This window comes from Drosophila mojavensis, unplaced genomic scaffold (genome assembly GCF_018153725.1).
Source record: "Drosophila mojavensis isolate 15081-1352.22 unplaced genomic scaffold, ASM1815372v1 contig_136, whole genome shotgun sequence".
NCBI classification, from domain to species: Eukaryota; Metazoa; Arthropoda; class Insecta; order Diptera; family Drosophilidae; genus Drosophila; species Drosophila mojavensis.
Genome location: NW_025318667.1, coordinates 13,203,285 through 13,228,702, shown reverse-complemented (window position 1 = coordinate 13,228,702; position 25,418 = coordinate 13,203,285). Strand labels below are relative to the sequence as shown.

The 25,418-nt window shown below is 39.3% G+C and overlaps 2 protein-coding genes across 3 annotated transcripts; one reads left to right on the top strand and one right to left on the bottom strand.

Annotated features, from left to right (window-relative positions):
• Window positions 1-257: 257 nt before the first annotated feature.
• Window positions 258-24,839, bottom strand: LOC6583729. 2 transcript variants are annotated; one of them, XM_044006954.1, is made up of 8 exons: window positions 24,360-24,839; window positions 22,794-22,956; window positions 12,136-12,241; window positions 5,119-5,272; window positions 4,923-5,050; window positions 4,006-4,153; window positions 3,124-3,246; window positions 258-3,047 (listed from the first exon to the last, which is right to left on the bottom strand). In XM_044006954.1, the coding sequence occupies exons 3-8, from the start codon at window positions 12,211-12,213 to the stop codon at window positions 1,684-1,686; spliced, it is 1,995 nt and encodes a 664-aa protein (XP_043862889.1). In that variant the 5' UTR covers window positions 12,214-12,241; window positions 22,794-22,956; window positions 24,360-24,839; the 3' UTR covers window positions 258-1,683. The 2 variants fall into 2 exon arrangements, with proteins under 2 accessions (XP_043862889.1, XP_002009394.1); XM_002009358.4 differs by lacking the exon at window positions 24,360-24,839 and having other exon boundaries at window positions 22,794-22,970.
• On the top strand, window positions 9,462-10,496 carry LOC6583730 (farnesol dehydrogenase). The gene is made up of 2 exons (XM_002009359.4): window positions 9,462-10,108; window positions 10,193-10,496. The coding sequence occupies exons 1-2, from the start codon at window positions 9,533-9,535 to the stop codon at window positions 10,370-10,372; spliced, it is 756 nt and encodes a 251-aa protein (XP_002009395.1). The 5' UTR covers window positions 9,462-9,532; the 3' UTR covers window positions 10,373-10,496.
• Window positions 24,840-25,418: the final 579 nt, after the last annotated feature.

Here is a 25,418-nt window from a genome sequence, read left to right as displayed (position 1 = left end):
AAAGAAAAAAAGGAATAAAAAACACGCCATGATTTATCATATTTATAGTATATTTAATCTTAACTATAATTTATTATCATTTTGCCTTTAGTTCATTACAATTTTCCGAGTTTTCTCTGTTCTTTTATTCAGCTTTACGAGCGTTAATAAAAAAATTTAGTTTTATAAAGATTGTATAAATTATTTGGCCTTGACAACCGATTTTACTTTGTTGTTGTTTTTGTATTATATATATATTTAATTTATTTTTTTTTGTTTTTTGTTTTATTTTCTTTATTCCATTTCTCTAATAATAATTTTCTAGCGGTTTAAATAGGTAATAAATACATAAGCCCAAATTCACATAGATCAGCTATACGCAAATTTGGAATCAGATAAATGATGAATATGCCAAAAAAGTAGACCAAATCTAAATAGAGATACATATATGTATGTACAACTGCTCTATGTGAATTTAGATGTATATGAAAATAAAAGTTTTCGTTAAATTTCAACTAAAATTTTTGTTTTGTGTTCGCATAAAATTTGCCAAATTGACTGAAATTTGAAATATATTGTTTGAGTTTTATTTCCACAAATTTTACGCAATTCTCTCAATGGTTTAGCATAGAGTGAGATATAGATAAGATTCTTATACAGATTAAGATAAGTTAAATAAATAAATAAGTGTCCCCTAACATTAAGCATGTGCGTTGATGATCTATTTAGAAGTACGATTACATCGGGCAAAAAACTCTACTTTGTATTTGTATATATATATATTTTTTTGTTATTGTTATTGCAAATTTTACGACTAAATGCACCCAATAAAAAAAATACACATAATAAATAAATATTTTATGCAGCACCAAAAAAAAAAAAAGTATTGTGTGTGTGTGAGGAGCGGAACATCGAATGCAACACTCTGGAGTTGTAGCAACTGATTGTGTTTTTAGTAGTGCCTAGCTGAGATGAGGGCGACGAGTGTTCCATTCCATATTGTTTCATTAGCCTGTTTTAGTCAATTCGAATTCGGTTGTAGTTTATTTCAGCTAATTAAAACATGTGGAAGTGAACTTAGCTGTGTTTCATTCCATTTCGTTCCGCTCAGACTTTATGCGTCAAAGCATGTTGAACTAGTTCCTTGTCGTCTCTCTCGCTTTTAATTGTGGCAACCTAATGGAAGACGAAATGAAGTCTGTTCCATTCCATTCGGAATGTGACCAACTATAAAATTGAATACAGGCATGTTCTATTCCATTGGTTTTCACTACATTCCATGTGCTCTATTCATTCATTTCAAAGCGTAAATCGATGCATGTTCCATTTCACATCGTTTCTTCGTTCTTAGAACTAAATGTGTGCGAAAATTTCTCTTTCTCAATTGTGAAGCTGTAACAAACATTCGACTCATATCGATTGCTCGTTCCATTCCATTTTGTTTTGTCTTTTTACTAGATTTCTTGCTACTCTCTCTCTCTCTCTCTTTTCTTCTAAGTGTGCTGAATTGGAATTCGAATTAGGCGCAGGTGCATAACCTGCCAGTCAATTGGGCATTTTTCTTTGTGTTTACACAAAAAAAAATACAAAAAAAAAATTAATTAATTAATTACGTTGTGGGATACGATCTAGGGTATATCAAGGAAAGGGGCAAGGGTGTGGGGGCTGTCTTGGTCTCAATTTAGGGCGCTTATCGCAATCGGCTCACTGCACCGTTTCATGGCCAGCAACGGGAGTGGGCAACGGTTGCGGCTGTTGTTGTTGTTGCTGCTGCTGCTGCTGCTGTTGCAGGTGCCGCAAGCGGAAGAGTCGCAACGTCATCCAGGAGGCCAGGGTGCCCGGCACCGGCATGGGCGTGTGCTTTTCGAGCGCCTCCTTCTGCAGCTGGTAGCGATAGAGCAGCGAGCCGGCGATCAGCGCCGAGACAATGGTCGCCGAGATGACCACGATGAAGAGTATGCTGAAGCCGGGCACCGGCATGCAGATGCCATAGACGACTTCCTCGCTGATCTTGCCCTGAAAGACGGTGACCGCCTCCTGCTTGGAGTCCGGCGAAAAGGCCAGATCCGCCTCGGAGATGACATCGTACAGACCGCTGACTCCGACATCGGCGCTGCGCACCTTGCGATCGGAGATGACCAGCGATCGACGACGCCGGCGACGCCGCTGACTGTCTGACGGCGACTCTGTCGTTTTAGACTCCGCGGAGCTGTTGGCAATCGGCTCGTCGAGATCGATGTGATCCTCGCGCGGCTTCTTCAGCGCCTCGGCTTGCGGCCGGTAAACGGGACGCGGCACATCGTCCAGATCCGATTTGGGCTCCAGGGAGCGTGGTCCGGCCATGGGCACGCCCATGCGCTTCTGCGCCTCCAGCTGGCGTGGCCCGTGCGGGAACTTGCCGCTCTTCTTCAAGCCCAAATAGCGTTCACCGTCGCCATCCATGCCGGTTAGATCGTCGTCGCCAAACAAATCGGAGAGATCGACCTCCTCCTCGGGATCCTCGTGCACGGGCCGTGGCTGCAGACTGCCGCTCTTCTCCTCGTATAGATCGGGGCCAGGTCCGCCCATGTTCTGCTTGTGATCGTGTATGATGTCATCGTAGAAGATGTCATGGTCCATGCCCATGGACGAGCCCATGCCCAGGCCGTGATGTATCTGGCTCTGCGAGCCATGGCCCATGCCAGCCGGCGGCATGGCCAGATCCCTGTGCAGATCGTTGTTGCTGCTGCTGCCCATCGCATCCCCAATGTGCACATCCTTGCGCTCATGGGCATTGCTAATGGCCGGGCCCAGTCCGTCGCCGGCGACCGTGTTCTGGCAGTGATCCAGGCAGCCATGCCGGCAGATCTCCACCTTGCACTTGATGTGCACGCTGAGCGCATCCGGAAACTTGAAGGCATGGAAGAAGGCATACGTAATCACCGTCGCCCGCTCGTCGGGGGCGCGCGCCTTCAGGAAACGCGAAATCATCTTGGGACGCAGCACACAGCCAAACTCGTCCGACAAATTGATCACATGTCCCGATCCGTCCGAGGCGACGCAAGACTTGACGCGCATATCGAATTCACCTGCACAGGGAGGGAGAGAGAGAGTGAGAGATTGATTGACTGCTCGATTGATTGACTGATTGAATGGCGCACTTACCGCGATAGTCATTGATGGCCACGACCAGAGTGAGCGTTGATCCTAGCGGCACTATGCCGCTCACCGGCGGCGCCCAGGGTCCTTTGCCATGCTGTATCTCCATCCAGCAATCAACATTATCGCCTGCGCGGAGGAGAGCAGAGAAATGTTATATACTTATAATTACATTGGTTTTTTTTTTTTTTTTTTTTTTGGGTCAGCTAATTGAAAAAGGAAAGCACAGGCACGGCGAACAGATACCCTGTAATGTCAAGATTGATATGTCATTTGCAAGTCCAAAGTCTAGGCAGTGTCTCGCAAGGTTCTTATACGATGCGGAAAGTGCTTATTGTGTAAGCTTTGTGTAATCGATATTTATCGATTAACAAACGTTTAAGTGAATATAATTTTATTTGCATTTTTAGGACTTATACATACATACAAAGTTTTTGAAACATATATATTTTAAAAATTTATATCAAGCAATCTAGTCTGAAATCGATATTTATCGATTATCTAACATTTAAATTAATATCATTATATTTTAGCTTTTAAAAGTTTTCGAATATCGCCTGCAATCGATATTTAGCGATCTTTCAAGTATTGAGTGATTAGTTTGTTACTTCATAAAAAAATATGAAAATATTTATATTTTAATACTTTAAGGGCTACAAAAAAAAAGATATAGATTGTATGAATATTATCGATGTTTATCGATATATAAATATATGTATACATCGAATGACAAGCTGTTACTAACTGAAATGTAGAGCAAATGACAGACTTGAGCTCGCATACAGACTAAGGTTGTTGTCTGCCTTAGCCTTATGCCCTTCTTGACCACATTTCACTGGGAAGCAATAAAGAAGAGAAAAGAAACGGCCAAGGGCCCACGTTACTTACCGCGAAAGTCAAGCTGTATTACATCCAAATCGGCAATTACCATTGGGGGCTTGGAGGCGGTCTTCTCATAGTCGTTGAACCACTCGCAGCGCAAGCGCTTCGCCTCGTCCCAGACCTCGAGCAGATCCTTGTCATACTGCACGACTACCTGCGGTCACAATATGCCATTTAGCGGTTAGCGATTTAGTGGGTTAAGTAAATGGGCCCAACTGCCAGGGCCCCCGAGCAGGTGAATGCCCAGCACGTTGGGGACGTGGGAAAGCGTTCCACGCTTAGCGATCGCTAATCGGTGATCGGTTGGTTATGCGGAGCGGCTCAGTGTGATCAATGCTCCCATGGGTCTGCTTTTGGCATACGGATCGTACGCTATCTGTATGATCATTCACATTCGGGCTCCATGGGAATATTCATTAGGGAGCTCTGTTTGCTGATCGCCGTTCATAATTGATGATCCCTTTTCTTTGCCCTGCGTTCATTTGTTCATATTAATGCTGGCTTTTCATGTCAGTATGTCACACTCTCTCAATAATGATGAATAATAATGAAACTGATCATCAAGTTAATTGTAATTGTAATGATCCTGGTTTACACAATACCGGCTACTATCAATGAAGGATATCTTTCAGGGCTGGGGCTATCAGCAAACTGCACGATCACTTTCTAGGCAGCATCACTTATGTGATCCATCTATTGTATTAGCATTATTATGATCACTCTGCTCTACCCTCAGTACTCCTATACATAGGCTAATGGTCATTGAAGTTAGAGAGCAGCAACTATGATAAGAGTGAACTCATATCAAGATCACTCACTACATTGATCGGTATTAACATCATTATTGATCAATTTACCAAGGCCCTTTGATCACTATCCCTTCAGATCACCTTCCCACACTTCGTTCCCGTCGTTCCACTTACCGTATTCTCATAGAACTGGCCATTGAGATCCGGCTTGGTGCCGCAGCGTGAGTACGAGATGCGGAACGAGAAGAACGTCTTGCCCGTCGACGGTGGCACATAGACACAACGTGGATCACTGTGCTGTCCTGCTCAATACAAATAGGAGAGTAAATTAAATCGTTCTCTGATTGGATTTAGATCTGGGCTTACGCACCTTTGGAGCTGACAATGCCTTCGAAGGGATTGGAGAACGTCAAATGGACATCCATGTGATCCTTACCGCACATGACCTCCAGTGAAACTATGTTTGGCATACCATCTGGCCGATCCATGGGCCACAGTTCATTACCAGCTATGACTAAACTAAACTGTAAACGGAGAAGTAAAGCAATTTAACAAGATTAGTTGTCGATATTGTTATATGAATGAAAGGCTTAGCCGTGGCATTTTCACTGTAAATCAGAGCTTAAAATGGATGTTTAAGTGCCTATTAAAGTTACTATTCAAATAAGATTTCAGTACTAATTTTACATTTCCTGTATACCAAATGTGCTTCGACTATCTCGAAAAGTAGTTTTGGTGACTTTTTAACCTAAATTGATCATTTAGTATACTCGAAGACAAATTTTCGACCTCTACATAAACAGGCTCCAGGGATCATACCAAAATTACCCAAATAATATCAAACTAGCTTTTATAATGATCCGTCTTCTTAATCAACTTTTACAGAAAATCCTTAACCGCCTTGCAAAGAATTTTTTGGATACATTTTGAGTTTAACATCAGTGTTAGTCTCCCGTTATCTAAAATCAAATTGTTTTTAACGGAGACTCAAACTAACTTGACGAGTAAGGCTCCAGCTTTGTAGAACCAATAGGATTTCTGATAGAGACTTAGACGAGCACCCACAGTAGTTCCTAAAATCATATCAAACTAACGTCTAAACTTGTTAAGAGGGTACTTATTCCCCTTTTGAAGTAGTTTTTAGTCACATTGTAAGCTCGGAGTAAGTTTTTTGAGAACGAAAATATTTTCTAGTAGCTGCCCAAATGAGCTAAGATAGAATTCCTAGATTAAATAATAAAGAAGAGAGAAAGAGGGAGAGCGCTAGAGACAAATGGAGAGAGAGAGAGAGAGAGAGTGGGAGAGAGAGAGAGCGCTAGTGAGAGAGAGAAGGCAGACTGTCTTGCAATGTAGCTTTCAACCATATTGTAAGCTTAACACCCAGAATAAAGCTTCAGCTTTCTAGAATCGAAAGGAGTTTTAAGCCACCTCATAGAGAAACTCTTAGAGCCAGCTCAATCTAACTGCCAGCAAATCAAACTGAATCAAAAGAATCTCTATTTTGAAGCGCAGACAAGGTCTGAGCTGAGGGCGCAGTTGATGGCTGGCGAGATATTTGAGTTATTTCTTAACTGGTTTCGCTTTGCTACACATTTGGCCAAGTGTGAGAATTGTTATCAAAGCCTTAAAATAGCTTGGCTACAGTTTGCGGCGTGTTAATTGACTTTTCTGGATGTAATTTATTATGATTATTATATTCTACTTTTTCTTCTCCTTCTATCTCTGTTCGTTTCTCTCTCTTTTTTGAGCAGTTTTCTATGTTCGTGCATTTGTAGATCTTAACTGATGAGACTGACAACCAGATATGTAGACCGTTATAATTTCTAATTAACGCGATTCCCACTGGCAAAACTTGACACCTGTTGCTGCTGCCACCTGCTAGCAACAGGTAACAGCCAGCAAGCAACCTGCAACCTGCAACTTGCAACTTGCAACTTGCAACTGGAACTGGAATGGCTTTGGCTTTGGTTTTGGCATGGCATTTGCTGTTGACTTGACTTTGGCTGGGTAAATACATAGAGTTGCCAGCGTTGCCAGATCGGTTTTCGAGGACGTTAACCCCGCACCGACCCGTCGCGCCCCTCACTCAGTCGACGGCCTTGCAAATCAATCGATTTATTGTTATTCATATTCGATCCATATGGCATACATACATTTATTTTTAATTACATCCCGCCAAACATGTTGCCAATAAAAACGAAATGCAGCGGGCCAGGTTTCCGCTTCGCATTGAGAAAGCAAATTCCAAGCAGCCGAAGCAACAGCAGCAGCAGCAGCAGCAGCAGCAGCCTCTGCCTCTGCCTATATTTGCATACTTGCCCCAAGAGCCTGCCACACGAGAGTGCAGAGCTCCTAGACGAGGTCTTTGAGTTGAGTTGGCTTTAATTGAACGGCAAATGGAATTTCTAGCTGCACTTGCAGTAAAAGTTGATCCCCACACACAACAGCAACATTCAAAAATGCCACGCCCACTTTGGCAGCCAGCCTGGCCTGACTGACAGCTGTGCTGGCGCAAAGACGGTGCCAAATTGTCTACAGCGCAGCTACACTGCACAACATGATTAGTGTTTGCATTTACACTGGCCCACAGCACAGATGCCAGACTAGAGCATCCTCTGAGTCTCAGTCAGGGAGCATTTAACATCCAAGTCTATTATTTTCTTGAATCCAAAAGTACAAAATTTTCCCAGAAAAATATTTATTTGAGAGGATCTAGAAGAGTTGTTATATAAATATATGTACATAGCTAAGTACAGTTGTGTAGTGTGACACTTATATAAATAGCATTTTAACTTGTCCTATAGTCAACATGTTTGAAGTAGTTAACTATGGTATACCCTGTAAAAGCGCAAGTAATTTATGTTATACGAGACTGAAGTAATTTAAGTTAATATTTATAAGAGATCGGGAGAGGCAGAGTGAGAGAGAGGGAGATAGAGAAAGAAGGAGAGAGAGAGAGAGAGAGAGAGAGAGGGGGAGGAGAGAGACAGAGAGAGAGAGAGAGAGAGGAAGCGAGAGGGACAGAGAGAGAGAGAGAGAGGGAAAAAGATCCACTTATGTGTATGTATAAAGATGGAAAGTGAAAAAAGATTGTAAGAGAAGGAAAGCAAAAGCTTGAGAAAGAGAGAGAGAGAAGATTAACGAAGGATAAAAAGGGCGAGAGGAAAAAAGAAAGAGAAATCTCGAGAAACAAAGTGAGATAAGGGCTGAATATATACGCCTTATATGTATATTTCTTCTTCTATTTCCTTCCCTCTGTCCCTTACTCTATCTATGATATATATACATAGTATGTATTACATACATACATACATACATATATCATAATTAAAGTAAATCTTTCATAATTTTGTTTGTTGATCACGTTGACATATGTATATGTATATCTATTTACATAGATTCATTAAATTAGTCAAATATATTAATAAAATAATAATAATAATAATAATCTATTCAGGCTAATATACCCCATTTAGTCAAATGTTTACAGGGTGCATCAACAAGCTAATTTTGCATAAGTTTCATGCCTTTGCGTGTGTGTGTCCCACAGAATTCAAATGCTGATTAAGTTAATTTCATTATAATTATATTGAATTAAAATGCGCAACAAACGATAAAACAAATTCGAAGCTGGAGAAGCAAACAAATTCGCATGATAAATAAACATGAATTAAAAATAAATATGCGATTGGGCGTAGACGACTGCGCCATGCACGCGCAATCCATCAAGCACATCTATAAAGAGTAATACAGGGAATAATAAATACTAAATATATGTATATAGTAGACTTATCGATCGATCGTTTAATATAACTTAATATAACTCTATAATAAATTTTATTTTTATAAAATATCGCTCAACTATATCAGTTATGTATTCCAATATGCTCAGTTGAACTTTCTGAGCGTGTATATACAACAATATTTATGAATATGTTAATTATATTTAATTAATGGCACGAAGAGAATGAAGGTAAAAATAAAAGTCGCCAATTTGTTGCTCTATTATGGCCATTATTTATAATTATTCTATATATATATTATATATCTGCTGATGTATACGATCATTTATATTTGATCTCATATATTTTCATATGCAATAGCTCGTTGTATATTTTGATAGCAAATCAATCCTATACGATTATAATCAGTTATATACCAAGACATTATCTACATTGTATAAATGAGCTCCATTTAGAAAAATTAAATCAAATATATAGAGTAGCTACTCAGCTTTAGATTAGGCATAGAAAACATATGTCTAACAGATATCAGTTTATAGAAATAGCAAACGTTTTCATACCGATCATAGATATATAGCTATATAGCTCAATTGTCATAACTCTTCTAATATTCTCAAGTAGAACTCAGTGATAAACAATCTGGATGATCGTAGAGACACACAAAGAGTTAGATAGAGAGAGAGAGAGAGAGTGAGCGAGAGATTGTTTTGTGATAAGCACAAACATCTCTACCTCACTCTCTCTCTCTCTCTCGCTCTGCCAGTGTTAAGGCGCTTCAAGGTTAGAAAATGCCGGCTGGATAGCGCTTAATAGAATATCAGCATGACACGGCTATTTGGTAACGCTAAGCATAACGTACGTAGATATGGATGTACACATATTGTGTATATTGTATATGTATTATCATGAGAGGCACGCAGCCGGACACTTGGACTCTTGGGGCCTATAAAAACGAGGCGGCTGGAGACTTTGGGGTTCAGTCGAAGCGCAAAAAGCTCAGCGGCGTCACGTCATAAGTAAATAAATAATTGCGATATCAACATGAATCGTTGGGTGAATCGTGTGGCCGTCGTAACCGGCGCCAGTTCGGGCATTGGAGCCGCCAGCGTCAAAGATCTGGTGGCCAAGGGCATGATCGTGGTGGCGCTCGCTCGCCGCGAGAATCGGTTGCAGGAGCTGAAGGCCCAGCTGCCGGAGGATCAGGCCAAGCGCTTCTACTACCGCGTCTGTGACATCTCCGTGGAGCAGCAGGTGATCGAGACGTTCGCCTGGATCGACCAGCAGCTGGGCGGCGCCGATGTCCTGGTGAACAATGCGGGCATTGCGCGCAACAACGTGTTCCTCGTGGACTCCGGCAACAGCAATGCGCTGCGCGAGATTCTCGACACGAATGTGCTGGGCGTCAGCTGGTGCACACGCGAGGCCTTCCAGTCGTTGCAGCGGCGCAAGGTCGACGACGGACACATAGTGATCGTGAACAGCATTGCCGGCCATCATGTGCCCATTGTGCCGCACATCAGCATGAACATATATCCGTCGTCAAAGTATGCGATCACCGCCATGACCGAGGTCCTGCGCCAAGAGTTCCTCACCAAGGGCACCAAGACAAAGATCACGGTGAGTGCCAATTGGAGTAGCCAGAAAAGAAAGAAAGGGAACTATCTATGGTTTGCTAATGTCTTCCTCATCCTACCCCTATAGAGCATCAGTCCCGGCGCCGTCGACACTGAAATCGTCGACAGGAAGAAAGTGGCCGGACTCAGTAACTTCCCCATGCTGCGCTCGGAGGATGTGGCCGATGCAATCACCTACTGCATCCAGACACCTCCGCATGTCCAGATACACGAATTGACGATCAAGCCAATTGGCGAGAAATTCTAGAGATGCTCAAATGGCCGCTGCCCATGGATACTCTGCATTTCACGAAGTTTAGTCATATTTATTGCCACGCCTTCTTTTTTTTTTTTATTCCCAATAAAATGTTTTACTTCTTGACGCAACTGCAGGACATTTGCATTGTTTATTATATATTACAGGGTATGCACGTAGGGTATATAAACAAATACAGAATGGAAAGTGATTATCAAATGTTGCTCTCCTTCTCTCTCCCACTGACTCTCTCTTTCGAGCACTACTTGATCTGTTGCTCAGTCTACCACTCTCTCTCTCTCTCTCTCTGTCTTCTACTACTGTCTACTATTATCATTTAAACGGTCCACTCATTTTTGATTAGTTGTATAAACAATATAAATAGATTCTATCTATATATAGCGCTTCATTAGAACAACAACCATCTAGCATGACGATAATTTCAATTGTTTATATTTGCCTACGTATGTACATGTAAACAGTTATATATAAAAGCAATTATATGGACTCCTCCTATCCTATCCTCATCTTAGCTTTGTATACCCTAAGTCCATTGAACTGTACACTTGGACATACTGATTTTGTGAAAAAGTTTGTAACCAGAGAATGTTGCAGAAGAGTTCGCATATCAAGTATATTTATTCTTGATCCGTAAGACAAGCTAAGCTCAATCATAGACTTAGCCTGAATAGAGATTTTACTGTATATTAGTACGAATTGATATTTAGATACTTCAGAAAATGCATTTTATAGAGATCTTTAGGATAACATACAAATTTATCATATAATGCAAATATAGCATATATCTATAATTAATGGCATTTTTGGATGGTTTAATAAATGTAAACTGTGTATTTGACTAAGATTTCTGAAACTTATAAAGAGAGAGAGAGAGAGAGAGAGAGAGAGAGAAAAGCCTCGTTCCAAAAATTCCATTAATTATAGATATATGCTATATTTGTATAGTCGTAATCGAATAATCTATACAGAAACGATTTCCAGTAATACTATAGATGATCGGCAAAAATCGAACTCACAGTGAGTAATATAGATTTGTGGATTGATCGCGTCATTGAAATTAATCCCTAATAACAGTTTTATTGCCTAGAGCACTTTGCACTCAACAATGTTTCGAGCATGACCGAATTTGGCCAAGAATTTGATTTTTAATCAAGGTAAACAAAATACAACAATGCGAGAGACAGAGATAGAGTTAGATAGGAGAATAGTGATTGTTTTGATATAGTCCAACAGCTCCTTCTCTTTCTCTCTCTCACGAACTGATAACGAGTGTTCGAGTAATGTTAATATCAGCATGAGGAACTAAAATCTTATCATATTTAATATTCTGACTACTTGAACATTACGGGAGAGATAATGCAGACGATTAGTTGTGTGACACCTGAGCAGGTGCGTAAAACAAAGTAGCTAATAAAGCGAAGAGAATTCGAATTCTGTTATCGAATCGAATTGAGAGCTTATCATAACATTGAACTAGCTAAAGAACTCTCTTTCATTCTTACTCTCGCGATCTTACTCTCGATCATTTTACCAGTACTTCTCTTTCTTTCTTTCTTTCACCCGAAGGAGGCTTTTTTTCTCTCTCTTTCTCTCTCTCTCTCTCTCTCTCTCTCTTTATAAGTTTCAGAAATCTTAGTCAAATACACAGCTTACATTTATTAAACCATCCAAAAATTCCATTAATTATAGTATAACTTAATGTAATATCTATGCTCTGTAAATATATCTTGTTTATATGATTCAAAGTGACTTACCATTAAATGTAAAATAAATATACAGCTACTAAGTCTAAGGTCCCACAGCCGTGTAGGACCTTTTTGTGGGCTCCACATGCTGGAGATGTGGACGCTGCGGCTATATCTGCAAAGAAGAAGAAGAACAAGAAGAAGTCGTAAGTATGTATTCAAACTAAAGACAAATATATATATGAAAATGTCATGGGAGTGGACCTAGACACAAGTGTTTGGGTAGCAGCTGAGCACAGTGGTGCAAAATGATTGTAAATGCCATGAAATTCAAGTGAAATTATGAGATATGAGAGCATCTTAGTAGGAGAGAATCTTATACATTGATCTATACTCCACTATACATTGTCTATATTTAATTGACTGCATATAGATCATTTAAGCCTTAGTGTTAAGCATTTTGTGTTATCTTTAGTGATTACCTATAGGGAACTGCGAATAATTGCCGTTGAGATTACGGAGGAAGTCGTCAAACTGACCAACCTCAAGGCAAATAAACTAAGACGAAATAAACATTTTACAGTCGGACGCAATGGGAACTGCATATATGTATATGTATGTGTGTATGTAGCTCTTTTAGGGCTCATAAACATTTGAATGGGCGTGAGGCTTAAGTAAACAAGTGTTAATTAGTAACCGCCTAGTTGGCAAATGGACAGACATTTAAGCTTAATCATAAATGGATATGATATGGGTAACAATGGGTGGAAATAGGTCAATAGGTCAACGGTGTTTGAGCTACTTTGACAAAGGAAGAGCAATAGACTTTTATTAGCCTATTATTAGTATAGCAGAATATATTCATTTATATAGTATTATTTATCAGCATGCATAAGTCTAGTGTACTATTGCCTACTATCGTATAACTCTTTCTCTCTTTGTCTGGTTTTTTATGCATTTTGCCCCACTGTGCTTGCAACCGCCGATTAGCTGACAGCTGAGGCGAGAGCTGGCGTGAGTGGGTGGCATAGCGAATGCGGCTAATGAAAAGAAATTGCCCAATTGCGAAAATCTTGCTGGGAGAGCTTGACGAATGCGAATGCGAGTGCCAAGTGCGAAATGCATTTCGCCTGTCGCTCACGCTTGGTCTAGTTTTTTTTTTTTTTTTGTTTTCTTTGCAGCTGTTGACCCACAAAGGAGCTAAATTATTGAGCAAGCAACTCCTCAGTTTGTATACCTATCGATAGATTCGAGTGATTGTAAATATTAGAAGTTATCGGAAAGTTGTGTAAGATAGATGGAAAGCTGCATATAGAGACGGCTGGGCTAGAATTACTATGATAGCTGTTGTTCAAGGCTATCAGGTAAAAAATAACGAGCTATCGATAACTATCGATTAGTATACATTTCAATGGTAAATGTAATGGGAAGTTAAGTTTTAGTTAAAAGATTATTAAGTATTATAATCATTAATCAGACCATTATGACGGGTAATCCATAAAGAAAATTGTTCTATCGATAGCTATAGATCATTATCAAATATAAGCAACTATATAGATATGCACCTAAGGCTTTATAGCTTTAATAAGCATTAAGCCTTAAGTTGCTTGAGGTGCTTAACGCATTCCTCCGCGAAAGCAGAATAAATTTTTCCCATCCACAAAGTCCGATTCAGGCTCAGATTGCATTTAACCCGAGCAGCCACAAGCCATAATTGAAATTAAGTAAACGACAAGTTGCTTGAAGCCCGACGAATTGCGGCTTCCCTTCACTGGGGCCAGGGGCCAAAGCCCCATTGTTTACTGCCGAAAAAAAAAAAAAAAAAACGGAAACAAAAACAAAATCTGTGCCGCAATTTATGTTAACGCCCCAACAGCCAAAGCAATTTGCTTTATGATATTACGAGGCTATAATTTAAAGCTACTCAAATTTAATAAATGAAAAATATATACATAAATTTTAGAGTAAAAAAAAAAAAAAACATAAAAATTAGAGAGATTGTGTTGAGAAAGACAAAGAGAGGGAAAGCGCAAGAGAGTACGAAAGAGAAAGAGAGGGAGGGAGATAGAGATAATATATGGAGTGGGTAAATACACTTTTATGACAATAAATTGAAAGCCAATCAAGTTAAGTCTAAAGATTTAACAAAAAGACTCGAGTTTGGCTTCATTAATGCGAAATTTCGATATCATCAATGCTTTACGAAGTATTTTCTTTATGGAATACAATTATGCTCTTTAATATATCCAATACTATATTAATATATAAATATGAATTGGGCCCATTGAGCAATTTTGAAAGCATCTCAATTGATCTCGGGGCGAACAATCGATTCAATTCAATTCTTCTATCAATGCATCGATTGTTAGCGATATATATTTTTGTTACATAAATTCCATAAGATCGAAAACGATATCGAACTTATGTTAATTGCGCATATGTTTACATTTTGGGAACAAAAGACCAAAAAATATTGCGAGTTTTTAGTTTTGGCGGATTTTGTTTAGCCGATTTTCAGTGGGTATATCGTATATACATATATATATATACATATACATATATATATATCTATACCAAATTCTCCATATCAAGCCAAGTTTTATTTTTAAATACAGAAAAATACGGAATGTTGGGTATTATCTAGTCGTGCATTCCCCACCAAAACTCTTCAAGTTAACTCAACTTTGACTATGCCCAAGTCTAATGGGATTTATCAATGTCAAATGCAAGTCTGTTGTTAGCTGTAGAAATTTGCTGGCCAAAATTGTTAGTTGGGGCTAACAAACTCCACAAATTTCATAGAGCATGACAACAACAACAACAACAGCAACAGCAATGATAATAATACTAATAACAACAACAACAACAACTTATTCAAATAAAAATTTGTTCAATTTCACAAAGAAATTTTGTGGAGAGTTCTCAAAATAATTTTGATTAAGCCAAGTCAAAAGCAGCTTTTCGCACTTTCACTGCAATTTTGTTGAAAGACAATTCGCCGACATTTTGGCTATATGAATCATGGTAACAATCAGCCGGCCAAGTCAAGCAGTCAATCAATCAGTCAATCAGGTGAGCGAGTGAGTGACTCAAATGGACGAGCCCACAATCATAATAAAAGCAAAGCGAAACAGATGAGGAGGAGGTGAACGAAGAAGAAGAAGAAGAAGAAGCCGTTTGTTTTTCTCTTTTATGATTGCCTGGCTATTTGCGCACTTTTACCGCCAAAGGGGCTGGTGAGGAGGGGGCGGGCTAAACTCAAACAACAGGTGAAAATGAAATCGAAATTGTGTTGAGCTGCTTTCAATCGATTTGTGAGTTACAGCCCGAACAAAAGGCGGACACACACACACACACACACACACACACACACACAGACAGTAGCCGGCAGCTGTGTGCATGCCATAGATACAATAAGACAAAGAGATACAAAATGCAGATACAGAGATACAGATACAGATACAGTTGGCTACTTCCACCGGCCGCTTGAATTCAAGCGCAAAAATGCGGTCAGAATCGCGCGCAGAACTGTAAATTGTAAAAAAAAAAAAAAAAAAAAAAAAAAAAAAAACGAAGAAGCGGAAGATGGGGAGCAAGAGGGGAAAAACAAATATAAAAGAGCCAACAACAAATGAATCAATAGAAATGCGATTCAACAACGGTAAATTGTCTGCTTATAAAGTCTAAACATCTGCTTGTTTTTTTTGCGTTGTTTTTTTTTTTTTTTTTTGTCTTACTTTATTATATTATCTTCTTCTTCTTAAAGTTTTTGTCTTTAATTTGCGCCCAATTAATTTCTCTTTTTTGGGCAGCGCATTTCACTCTTTGCCCGCTTTTAAGTTGGCTAATTGGCCGATGCGTCGCACCGGCTCTCGATCAGAGCTGACGTCGCGTAGATCACATCAAACTCACTATTAGTCTACCTCAACCTACCTCTACCTCTACCTCTACCTCTACCTCTACCTCTACCTCTACCTCTACCTCTACCTCTACCTCTACCTCTACCTCTACCTCTACCTCTACCTCTACCTCTACCTCTACCTCCACCTCTACCGCTTCCTCTTCTTTGTTTTCTTGCCTAACTGTTTAATGTTAATCAGAAATTAAGAAATCTTTATTGTCAAACATGTGCGAATCTCCACAAAATAGATATTGCAATACATCCATTTGGGAGTGAAAACCAACTTCCTGAATTTATAAGTATATGTTGCAGTTATAGAGCGCAAAACAGTTATGTATAGATCTGACAGAGCTATGTGTCTTAACTATATAGAATCTATTTGCATATTAGTTAATATATTCTAAGATCTTAGTTTCTTACATAGAACATCATTTCTTTACTGTAGATCATAGGATATCATTTCGCTAGCAAACAATTTTAATGTAGTTCAGGCAGAAAGTGTAGTCTATTTATTAGTGATATCACATAAATATAATATTGCTTGATAGGAACTTTGATTTCATGATTGCAGAAGACAATTTAGCAAAATATCTGTGAGATGTGCTAATAATTTTAATTGATGTTCTTTTTTCTCTATATTATAATCATTTAATATGGAAGTGGCTCTGATAATAAACGGTTCATAGCCATGGGAAGGCCATGGCAATCGAAATAAATTATTCTGAGACAGAAGATAAGGTTGATTTACAAGAAGAACGAGCTCCGAAAATATGATTTAAATAAAATGATCTGTATAGAGTCTGATTGCAGTATCTATATAATATGTCTAATTATATTTATAATTAACATGATAAGCTTCAGCTTTTAAAATCAAAACTAAAAAGAAATTCTACGAAAGCTCTGTTCTCTATTATATAATGCTGAGCACCGACTGTGACCTAGAAAGTTAATTGAGAGTCTCTACGATTGACTCTAACCATGACAGCTACAACATCAACTGTTTGCCTTGATCTTAGCCAAGTTGGATCGATCGATCGCAGTCTCGGCAGCGTTGCAGACGCCATTACGTCTAACTGTTTTGCATGTGGCAGCAGCTGCTACAATCTAACTCCCCCACACGAACGTGCCTTCCTCTCCCCCCGCCTCCTGCCCGCCTTCGACCAATTCAACCGCTATGGCGCCCAATTAAGTGCGCCTGGCTTGGTCTTGGGATGCATTTGAGCCGCGAGTTGGCGGGCCTAAATATGTAAGCCAAAGAAAGTGGCAGGCAGCGTGTGGCCAACGAGCTGGTGAGGGGGAAGGAGGGCAGGGGGGCTTCGTGCAGCATGTTGCACGCTCCGCTAACGCTTAATTAATGTTAATGCTGGCTGCCACAGTTGCTGCCACACAGCCAGTTCCAATTAACAGAGCCGCATTTCCACTCGACGCGGCCAGTTGCCTTGGCTTGGCCGTTTGGCAGCAGGTGGGCGTGGCTGATATGCTTATTGGGGCATATGCCAAATAATAATGCATTAACGTATCGAAACGATGCGGAATGAAACGAAACGAAACGAAATGAAATGAAATGGAAAATCCAATTGTCGCCCAGTTTTCACTTTTCTTTCACGCAACTCGCTTAGCGGTTAATTTTGGCTTTTTCATTTCTCATTTTTGTATCGGCTATCAAAAGCGGGCGGTGTATGTGCGTGTGTATGTGTGTGTGTGTGTGTGTTGTTTTTTCGGGCTTGGGAAAAAGACCACTTTCCAATCGAAGCGGAATTTTCACACAGACAGTATTTAACGGTAAATCACCGAACAAAAACGCAGTTAGTCTTATATACATATTTATAAAAAAATTTTTGTTTACTCTTCCATCTCCCTCTCTCTCTCTCTCCGTCACGCTGTGGGTGTCTCTCTCTCTCTTCCTTTTTGCAAATTTTTATGTGCACAATGAATTAATGGTAATTATAAACCAGATATACATATATATAGATGGTATTATATTTAATATATACATAGTATATATATATATATATATATATATATATTGTTTTTTTTTTTTTTTTTTCTTGAAAATGGTTCACTTTCTTTTGCACCTGATTTTAATTAAACTGGTTTCTAGCGCCCGAACTGGTCTAGTTGGTAATTGTTAATGGGCATCACTGGCCTCTGGGCGCTCCACACATTCATGGTCAATGTAATAGCCACACTTACGATAATCATAAAAAAGAAAAGCTATATAATGCAGTAAAATTTTAAATTATATGTAACTTTTTAAAATGTTTGTCTCTATTACAAAAGCTTGGCAGCATATTTTCTATTTATATCTATATATTATATACATAGATTATTCCTGTTGCTTGATTCTTAGCATTCCTATTAGATTCTTAAATTCTTATTTGACTCCTCAACGAATTTACTAATAGCTCAGCAAGATTGATTCACTATATCTATTAGCTGTGCGGCCACATTTGTCTGATTAATGGATTTTTGCCTAATAACTAAATCTCACAAATATTTAGTAATTTTTTTTCCTAAAAAAATTGTAATAATTTTTATGAATTTAACATATAATAAAAAAATTTGTTGGATATAAGAAAAATAAAATATTTATATTATAAAAGCAACGACAATATTTAAATAAATATAACATCATTTGAAGAAGAGTTATAAAATTTTATACTATTTTAAAATTTCTTTTACTTTTTTTTATAATACTTCAATTCAGCATGAATTATTGAATTTTGATGAATACTCCTTAAAGTTGAAAGCTTCTAATATTTATTTTTTTCACTAAAATATGTGTTCTATTTTTCATACTTTTTGTAATTCAGCTTAAATAGTTTTCATCTAGCAACCTTTATGAATATTTAAATTTCATTTAAATTTCATATTTTAAACATATATATTTTTCCCCCATTATTTTTGTTTCATATATTTTTATTTTAATATATTTATGTACAAAATTTAAACAAGTTGTAATATATTCCGTTATCTAAATCGCTTTTGGGCCAGATGTTGTTGCCAAATGGTTTTCAATTGAAATTTTATGCAGCTACGCAAACTGCCTGTTAAATTGTCTTAATGATGATAATATTTGATAATTTGTTATGCCATTTAAATGAAGTGCGATTGCTTAAAGCATTTCAAGCGACTTGACTGGCTGCATTTGGAATCGGAGTTGGGATTGCAATTGGAATCGGAATTGGCCAAGTGCCAAGTTTTTGGCTGCTTGCGCATCTGTGCTTGCCACAAGATGCAAATTGTCTGGTCGTGGCAGAGGGCGCGAGAAAGACGCGAAGGGCTAGAGAAGTTTTCTCTCTTGAGCTTTGCCGTTGTCAAATGTCCCAACAAAGAAGAAGCAAGAGGAGGAAGAGGAGGAGCAGCTGCAGCAGCAGGGGACGAGCATGCAGAAGAGTGCGAGAAAGCAGCAGCAAATAGTTGGCACAAGTTTGCCTTTGGGTATTGCTGCTGGCAGAGCCCTTTTGTTTTGCTTGTGAATGCCCCAGCCGCTCTTTATCAGCGCTTGCCACATGCGGCCGCATGGAAACTAACTCATTTGACGACAATATGCAAACGATTCGAAGATTTCACTCAAACTCACTGACTTTTCCACTGTTTAAATTTGAAATCTCATTCAAGAGAGAGAGAAAGAGAGAGAGAGAGAGAGAGGGAGCTAGGGAGAGGCAGTGAGGGAGACGAAGCTGCATATCATTGACAGACTGACGTGTGCCTCATATCCGATATCTGCATTACCCACAGTCAAGCAGCAAGTGTGAAATTTGTCTGCTCGTTAAAGCCAAAGCTGCTTCAGCTCTGAATTGGCTGGGACTCTAGATAACAGGCTACTGGAATGGAACGAGCAACGAGCTCATAAAAGCTTTAAGCTCATGTCAAATTTGACATGTGCTTAACTAATGTTTGTTGGCCAACTGCAGCGATTTCTACTTAAGTTAAGATCAATAAATAACAAATCCCATCCAAAAGTCTTTAACTGGAAGGCTCATGTCAAATTTGTCATGTACTTAACTAATATGTCTAGCACTCTGAATGAAATTTGAAAATTAGATCTACATGTATGTATTTAAAAGAATGCATATCTGTTGAAGCTCTAAAGCTGCTTTCAAATTTAACATTTAGTTAAGCATCCAAATCTCTGAGTCAAATTAGACTTAATGTAAGTCCCACAGGTATTCAAAACATAATTTATATTTCATTGCTCAAATTTAAGATGTAGCTAGTTATTTCATGATAATATTGCTCCATCAATTACAACTTCAAACTTAAAATACTAGTAAAAATACTTTTTCGAATGCTAAAAAATTTGGTATTTTAATAATTGGAATATAAAATCTTTAAAATCTTTAAAAAATATATAAAATAATATATAAATAATAAAGAAACTCTCTAGAAAACAATATAAAAATGATCTGCCTCTTGCGATTCACAGTATATATTCAGTATTAAATAGCTAGCAAATAAATACCAGCTGAAAAGCTTTTGCAATCTATCGAATTCGCTTGGAAAACTAAAAATACAATACCAAAAATAGTTAAGTAGTTAGTAACAAAAGATTAATCTATCTCGCTCTCTCGCTCTCTCTCTCTCTCGCATTTACAGTTGAGACTGTAAGTTTCTTTTCGAATATTCATTTGTGGGCTTAATGTGCTTGCATGTTCTTTCAACTCAGCCTCAGCCACAGCTGCGGCCTCAGCTCCAGCTCCAGCTTCACTCTCCCTTTTCATTCATTTGGGCTTATCGAGATGCAAACTGATTTCCATTTCATTCACTCGTTCATTCATCATTCAAATGAGAGGGGCGCGAGAGGAAGTGTTGCCGCCGCATGTAGAAAGGCAAAGAACAGTTAGACGCCAGAAACACGACACAACACACAACGAGACGAACGAGGCAGATGAAGATATCGAGAAATTGTTGAAAGACGACGAGGCAGCAGAAGAAGAAAATACTTGTTAAGCTGCAAATTAACATTTTATGAGGCAGGGCTCAATCGCGTGTTAGCCAAGCTGTAAACGTATCTGTAGCTGTATCTCTATCTGAATTGTAAATGTGTATGTGTGTGTGTGTGTTCTTGTGCCGCATAAAAAAGAAGCTGGCCAAAATCCAATTGACTTGGCCAACAGCTCATAAATTATGCGTTATCAAAGAGTTGGCCGAAAGCGAATAGGGATGGGGACCCGTTCGATTTGTTGGCTTTTATCCACAGCTGTTGACTAACGAAAATACACCTGAGCGGAGTTCAATGAGCAAGTGTGAATTGAATTCAAATGCCAATCGAGCAACCAGATGCAAAAAATGGCTAAACACGACTAAATATATAGCCAAATCTAGTTAGATTTTAAAGCTATAGCTAGACTTCATTTTTTCTAACGAGCTTCGAGCTGAAGCTAAATTCAATCAATCAATTAAGAGGATCCTAAGTTATTATAAAAATTGTTATATATTATTACTATAGATATTGTATAGATATATTAATATAATCCTACAATTTCTTATCTGAATGAAGATCGTTCTCAGGGATCTTCAAATATGTTCCCAAGAATCGTGGAATATATCAATTTAAATCTATAATAACTGAACCGAGGGGTTTTTGTATAAACAACTGTCTTAGACTTGACTTAGAGTCAATTCTCAAGAGAAATACCCTAGAAAGAGTGAGCAAAAAGTGACAGAACACGCCCATAGATCAAATAGTTGTTCGAGTGACATGAACGATGCGATGTGATGTCTGCTTAGGGTGTTGCAGAGCTTGAAAACCAAATGATTTGAGGCCAAGAAAGAAATACACACAGAGAGAGAGAGAGAGAGAGAGAGAGGTAGATACAGGTGTAGCTGTTGCCAACTTGCAACAGATGCGACAACAACAACAACAACTTGGCAAATGGCAAAGCTGTTGCATCGCATTTATGGCCAAGTCGCGTGTTTCTTACCTGTCTCTCTTAATGTTATTTTGCTGTGTGTGTGTGTGCGAGTGTTTTTATGTGTTTGTGTGTGTGTGTGTTTGCGGAATTGAGTTTATTGTGCCACCGCGCGGCGTTCTTTGGTTTGTCGCATCAGCTTGATTAGAATTCGAAGTAGTTAACGGTGCATTTAATGCGCTCCAAGACGGATCAAATGCATTTAACACCGATCTTTTCGCTCAGTGTATGCTCGACTCTCTGTGTGTACATTGTGTTTGCTACGCGTTTTAATGCGATGCGATGCGATTCGATTTGATTTGACTTGATTGATATGTGAACTCATTAGACGCGCATTAAAGTCTAATTATGGGCCATGCACTCAGCGAAATAACTGGAGAGATATAAGCTAACATCATTTTATAGGATTTGTGTTAGGGGAATTTCTAAATAATATATTTGTTGATTCCAGCTAAAATAGAACCAGCTATTTTTTACTTTAATGTGAAGACTTAGTTGATTTCCAATCAGAAAAAATATTGACTAGACTATATAAAATCTTGGAATTTTGTCAACTTTTCTAGATTGGGATTCAAAGGAATCTCACAAGGCATAACATTTAGTTAAGGTAATATTTAGATAATCAAGTAGTTTAGCATTTTGGCCTGAAGGACGTACAACTTTTTAAGCAACACTCGCGCACATCACAGTGTATAATTGATATAACGGTTAATGTTAGCATTCTCTTGTATAATTGGCGTTGCCAACATACATTAACAAGCGCTGCAATCGCTGGCAGCACTGCAAGGAGGAGAGCCCTAATGCAGTTATATATGTATACGAGCACACATACATATGTATGTGCATAGGCAATATCAATTAGATCGCTCTTATACTTATGCCCGGGGACTCTTATACTATTTAGCACTTACCGTTGAAAAGCAAATGTCCTCGTTTTTAAGTCTCTGGCGCGCACGCACTTGCCGCTTACTCCTTGAAAGCTGCGCTCAATGAGAGCTTTCTGATATGTCTCTCTCTCTCTCTGTGTGTGTGTGTTTGTGAGTTTGAGTGTATGTGTGTTTGTCACACTAAATTCTTAAGCGAGTGCATAAAATGTACCAGGGAAAAAATGAAAAAGAAGACGAAATAAAAGTAAATCAAATAAATAACGATACGAAAAAAAAAAACAGAAACGAAGAGCTGCTGTTGTAGTCGTAGTAGTAGTAGTAGTCGTAGAAGAAGAAGAACATGCAAGTACGCTGAAGAAGAAGAAGAAGCTGAAGTGAAATCGACACAGCACGTAAAACGTAAACGTAAATAGGAACCAGCCAAGCAGCCAGAGAATACAGCATACAGCATAGTGCTTACTGCTTAACCAGCCAAGCAACTCAGGTGAAATGCGGTGGAGGGGCGGCGGGAGCTGGGTGGCGAGGTGGGTGCGAGGGGAGAGGGCAGACGGGGCTGCCATATCATAAAGTGTTTTTCACATTGAAGAGTTGAAAAGTCCAATGATGATGCCAACTGATTAGTGATTAGTTGCCATTTGACACATAAGCTCGCTCGCTCGCTCGCTCACTCGCTCACTCCCCTCGCACCCGCTTTTATGCGCCATCTCTTTCATTCAGTCGCTCCTCTCTTCTATGTGTGTGCCGTTGTCGCTTGGTATGTGGATCGCAGACGAAGAGAGCAAAAGGAGCCAGCAGCAATACAGATGCAGGTGCAGGCACATGACTATGTGTGTGTGTGTGTTGTATGTGAATGGAGAATGTGAATGGCATTGGGTAAATTGTCAATAAGTAACGAGAATATGGGAATTTGTGGGGAAGGAGCCGGAGGTAGGAAGGGGGAGGGTACACGATGACAAGCCACTTTTTGTGGGTCGTTTTGATATGTGTGCGTAATGATTTTTATAATATTTGTGGAAACCGGGAAAAACTTTGATTTCGGTTGATTTGTTTTTCTGTTCGATTCTCGATTGAGCAAGCGAGAAAAGCACAGAGGACAGACAACAGACGATAGACGGCAGACGGCAGACGGCTTTTGTGCTAATTGGAAAAAATTAGAAAGCATGAAATGCCGAATCCGTTTGCACCGCAACAGAAGCCTCAATTTCCTAATCCCCTTCGCCGTCTCCGTTCCCCCTATGCAACAGGCTGTGCAACGGTATTTAATGCAAGCTCTTCTTCTTCAATTGGCTTATGTCCTAGTTTGGTCTGATTGGAGTTCAATTGGCATCCTCGCACGCACACAATTCTCGTTTCTGACAACTTTTTGTTGCACAGTAAATAAAATAAATATGTATTTAAAAAAAATAAGAAAAAAATATAAACACCGAAAAAAATACGTTTTTAGTTTACGAGTTTTTCTTTCAATTTTTTTTCTTTTCTTTTTGCTATGCAGTTGTGTTTTTTTTTTAGTGCTTAATTACCCACTCAGGGTTAACTTATGTGTCTGACAACAACAACAATGACAACAGCAACAACAACAATAACACTCACTTCACTCTGTGATCTCCGCTAAATCTCTGTGTGTTTTTTTTCTGTGTGTGTGTGCGTGTATTTGAATAACGGTAATTGCGAAAAGAACAACAGCAAGATACAAAATACAACAAAAAAAAAAGAATTTAATACACTGGCACTGGCGGCACTCGGCGTCTGCAGCTAGAGAGCACGAGACAAAAAACGAGACTCGTTCACGATCCGAGCGGAATTCGGATTTAGTTTCGGAGACTCAGAATCGACTGTTCGGATTCTGTGTTAGATGCGCCAAGCGAGCCAAAGACGTGTGAACTCGTCGAGCGACGAACGCGAAATACACGCGAGCCAGCCAAGATACTTTCTTTGGCCTCGTAATGTAACTGTCGGGAACAGAAGAAGAAATTCAAGACAAGACAAGCACACACACACACAGGCATACACAACCGCACACATACACGCGCACACAAACAGACGAACGCTCGCGCACATAGTAAAATCTGCGGCAGAGTAGAAGCAGCCGCCTGTGACTGGCTGCGCCGGCGCTCTCAACGATATATCGTCGCGCTGACGCCGTTGCTGTCGTCGACAGCGACGCCAACTGCACAAATGAGCACAGCAGAGCAGCCGACGCGTCGCCAGGGCTCAATTAGCACTAGTTGCTCCACAGTTCGTCTGATGTCTAACACCAATATTGCTGAATCATTTGCTAATCGAGCCATACAAAAGGTTACAACGGCAACTTAAGTTTTGGCAGGATCACTTTTGGTGGCAGCTCAGTCGCCGCGGCTCACGCGCACTTGAACTTGAACTTAAGGCGCACAGCGTTCATTACGAGCTAACGGCAGAGGCGGGCAGCAACAGCTAATTTGTTGCTGTTGCTGACAGAGTTGCCAGAATGAAAAATAAGTGCAGCAGGATTTTTTTAGTCTGTGCTTAAATCTATATACGTATGTATCACATTTTTTTTTTCAAATATGTATATTTATTTAACTTTATTTGGATTAATTTATATACTTTCATATAGTTATGGGTATCTTCTACTCTACACCTGTTAAAATCAGCGCCACTGGCAACTCTACT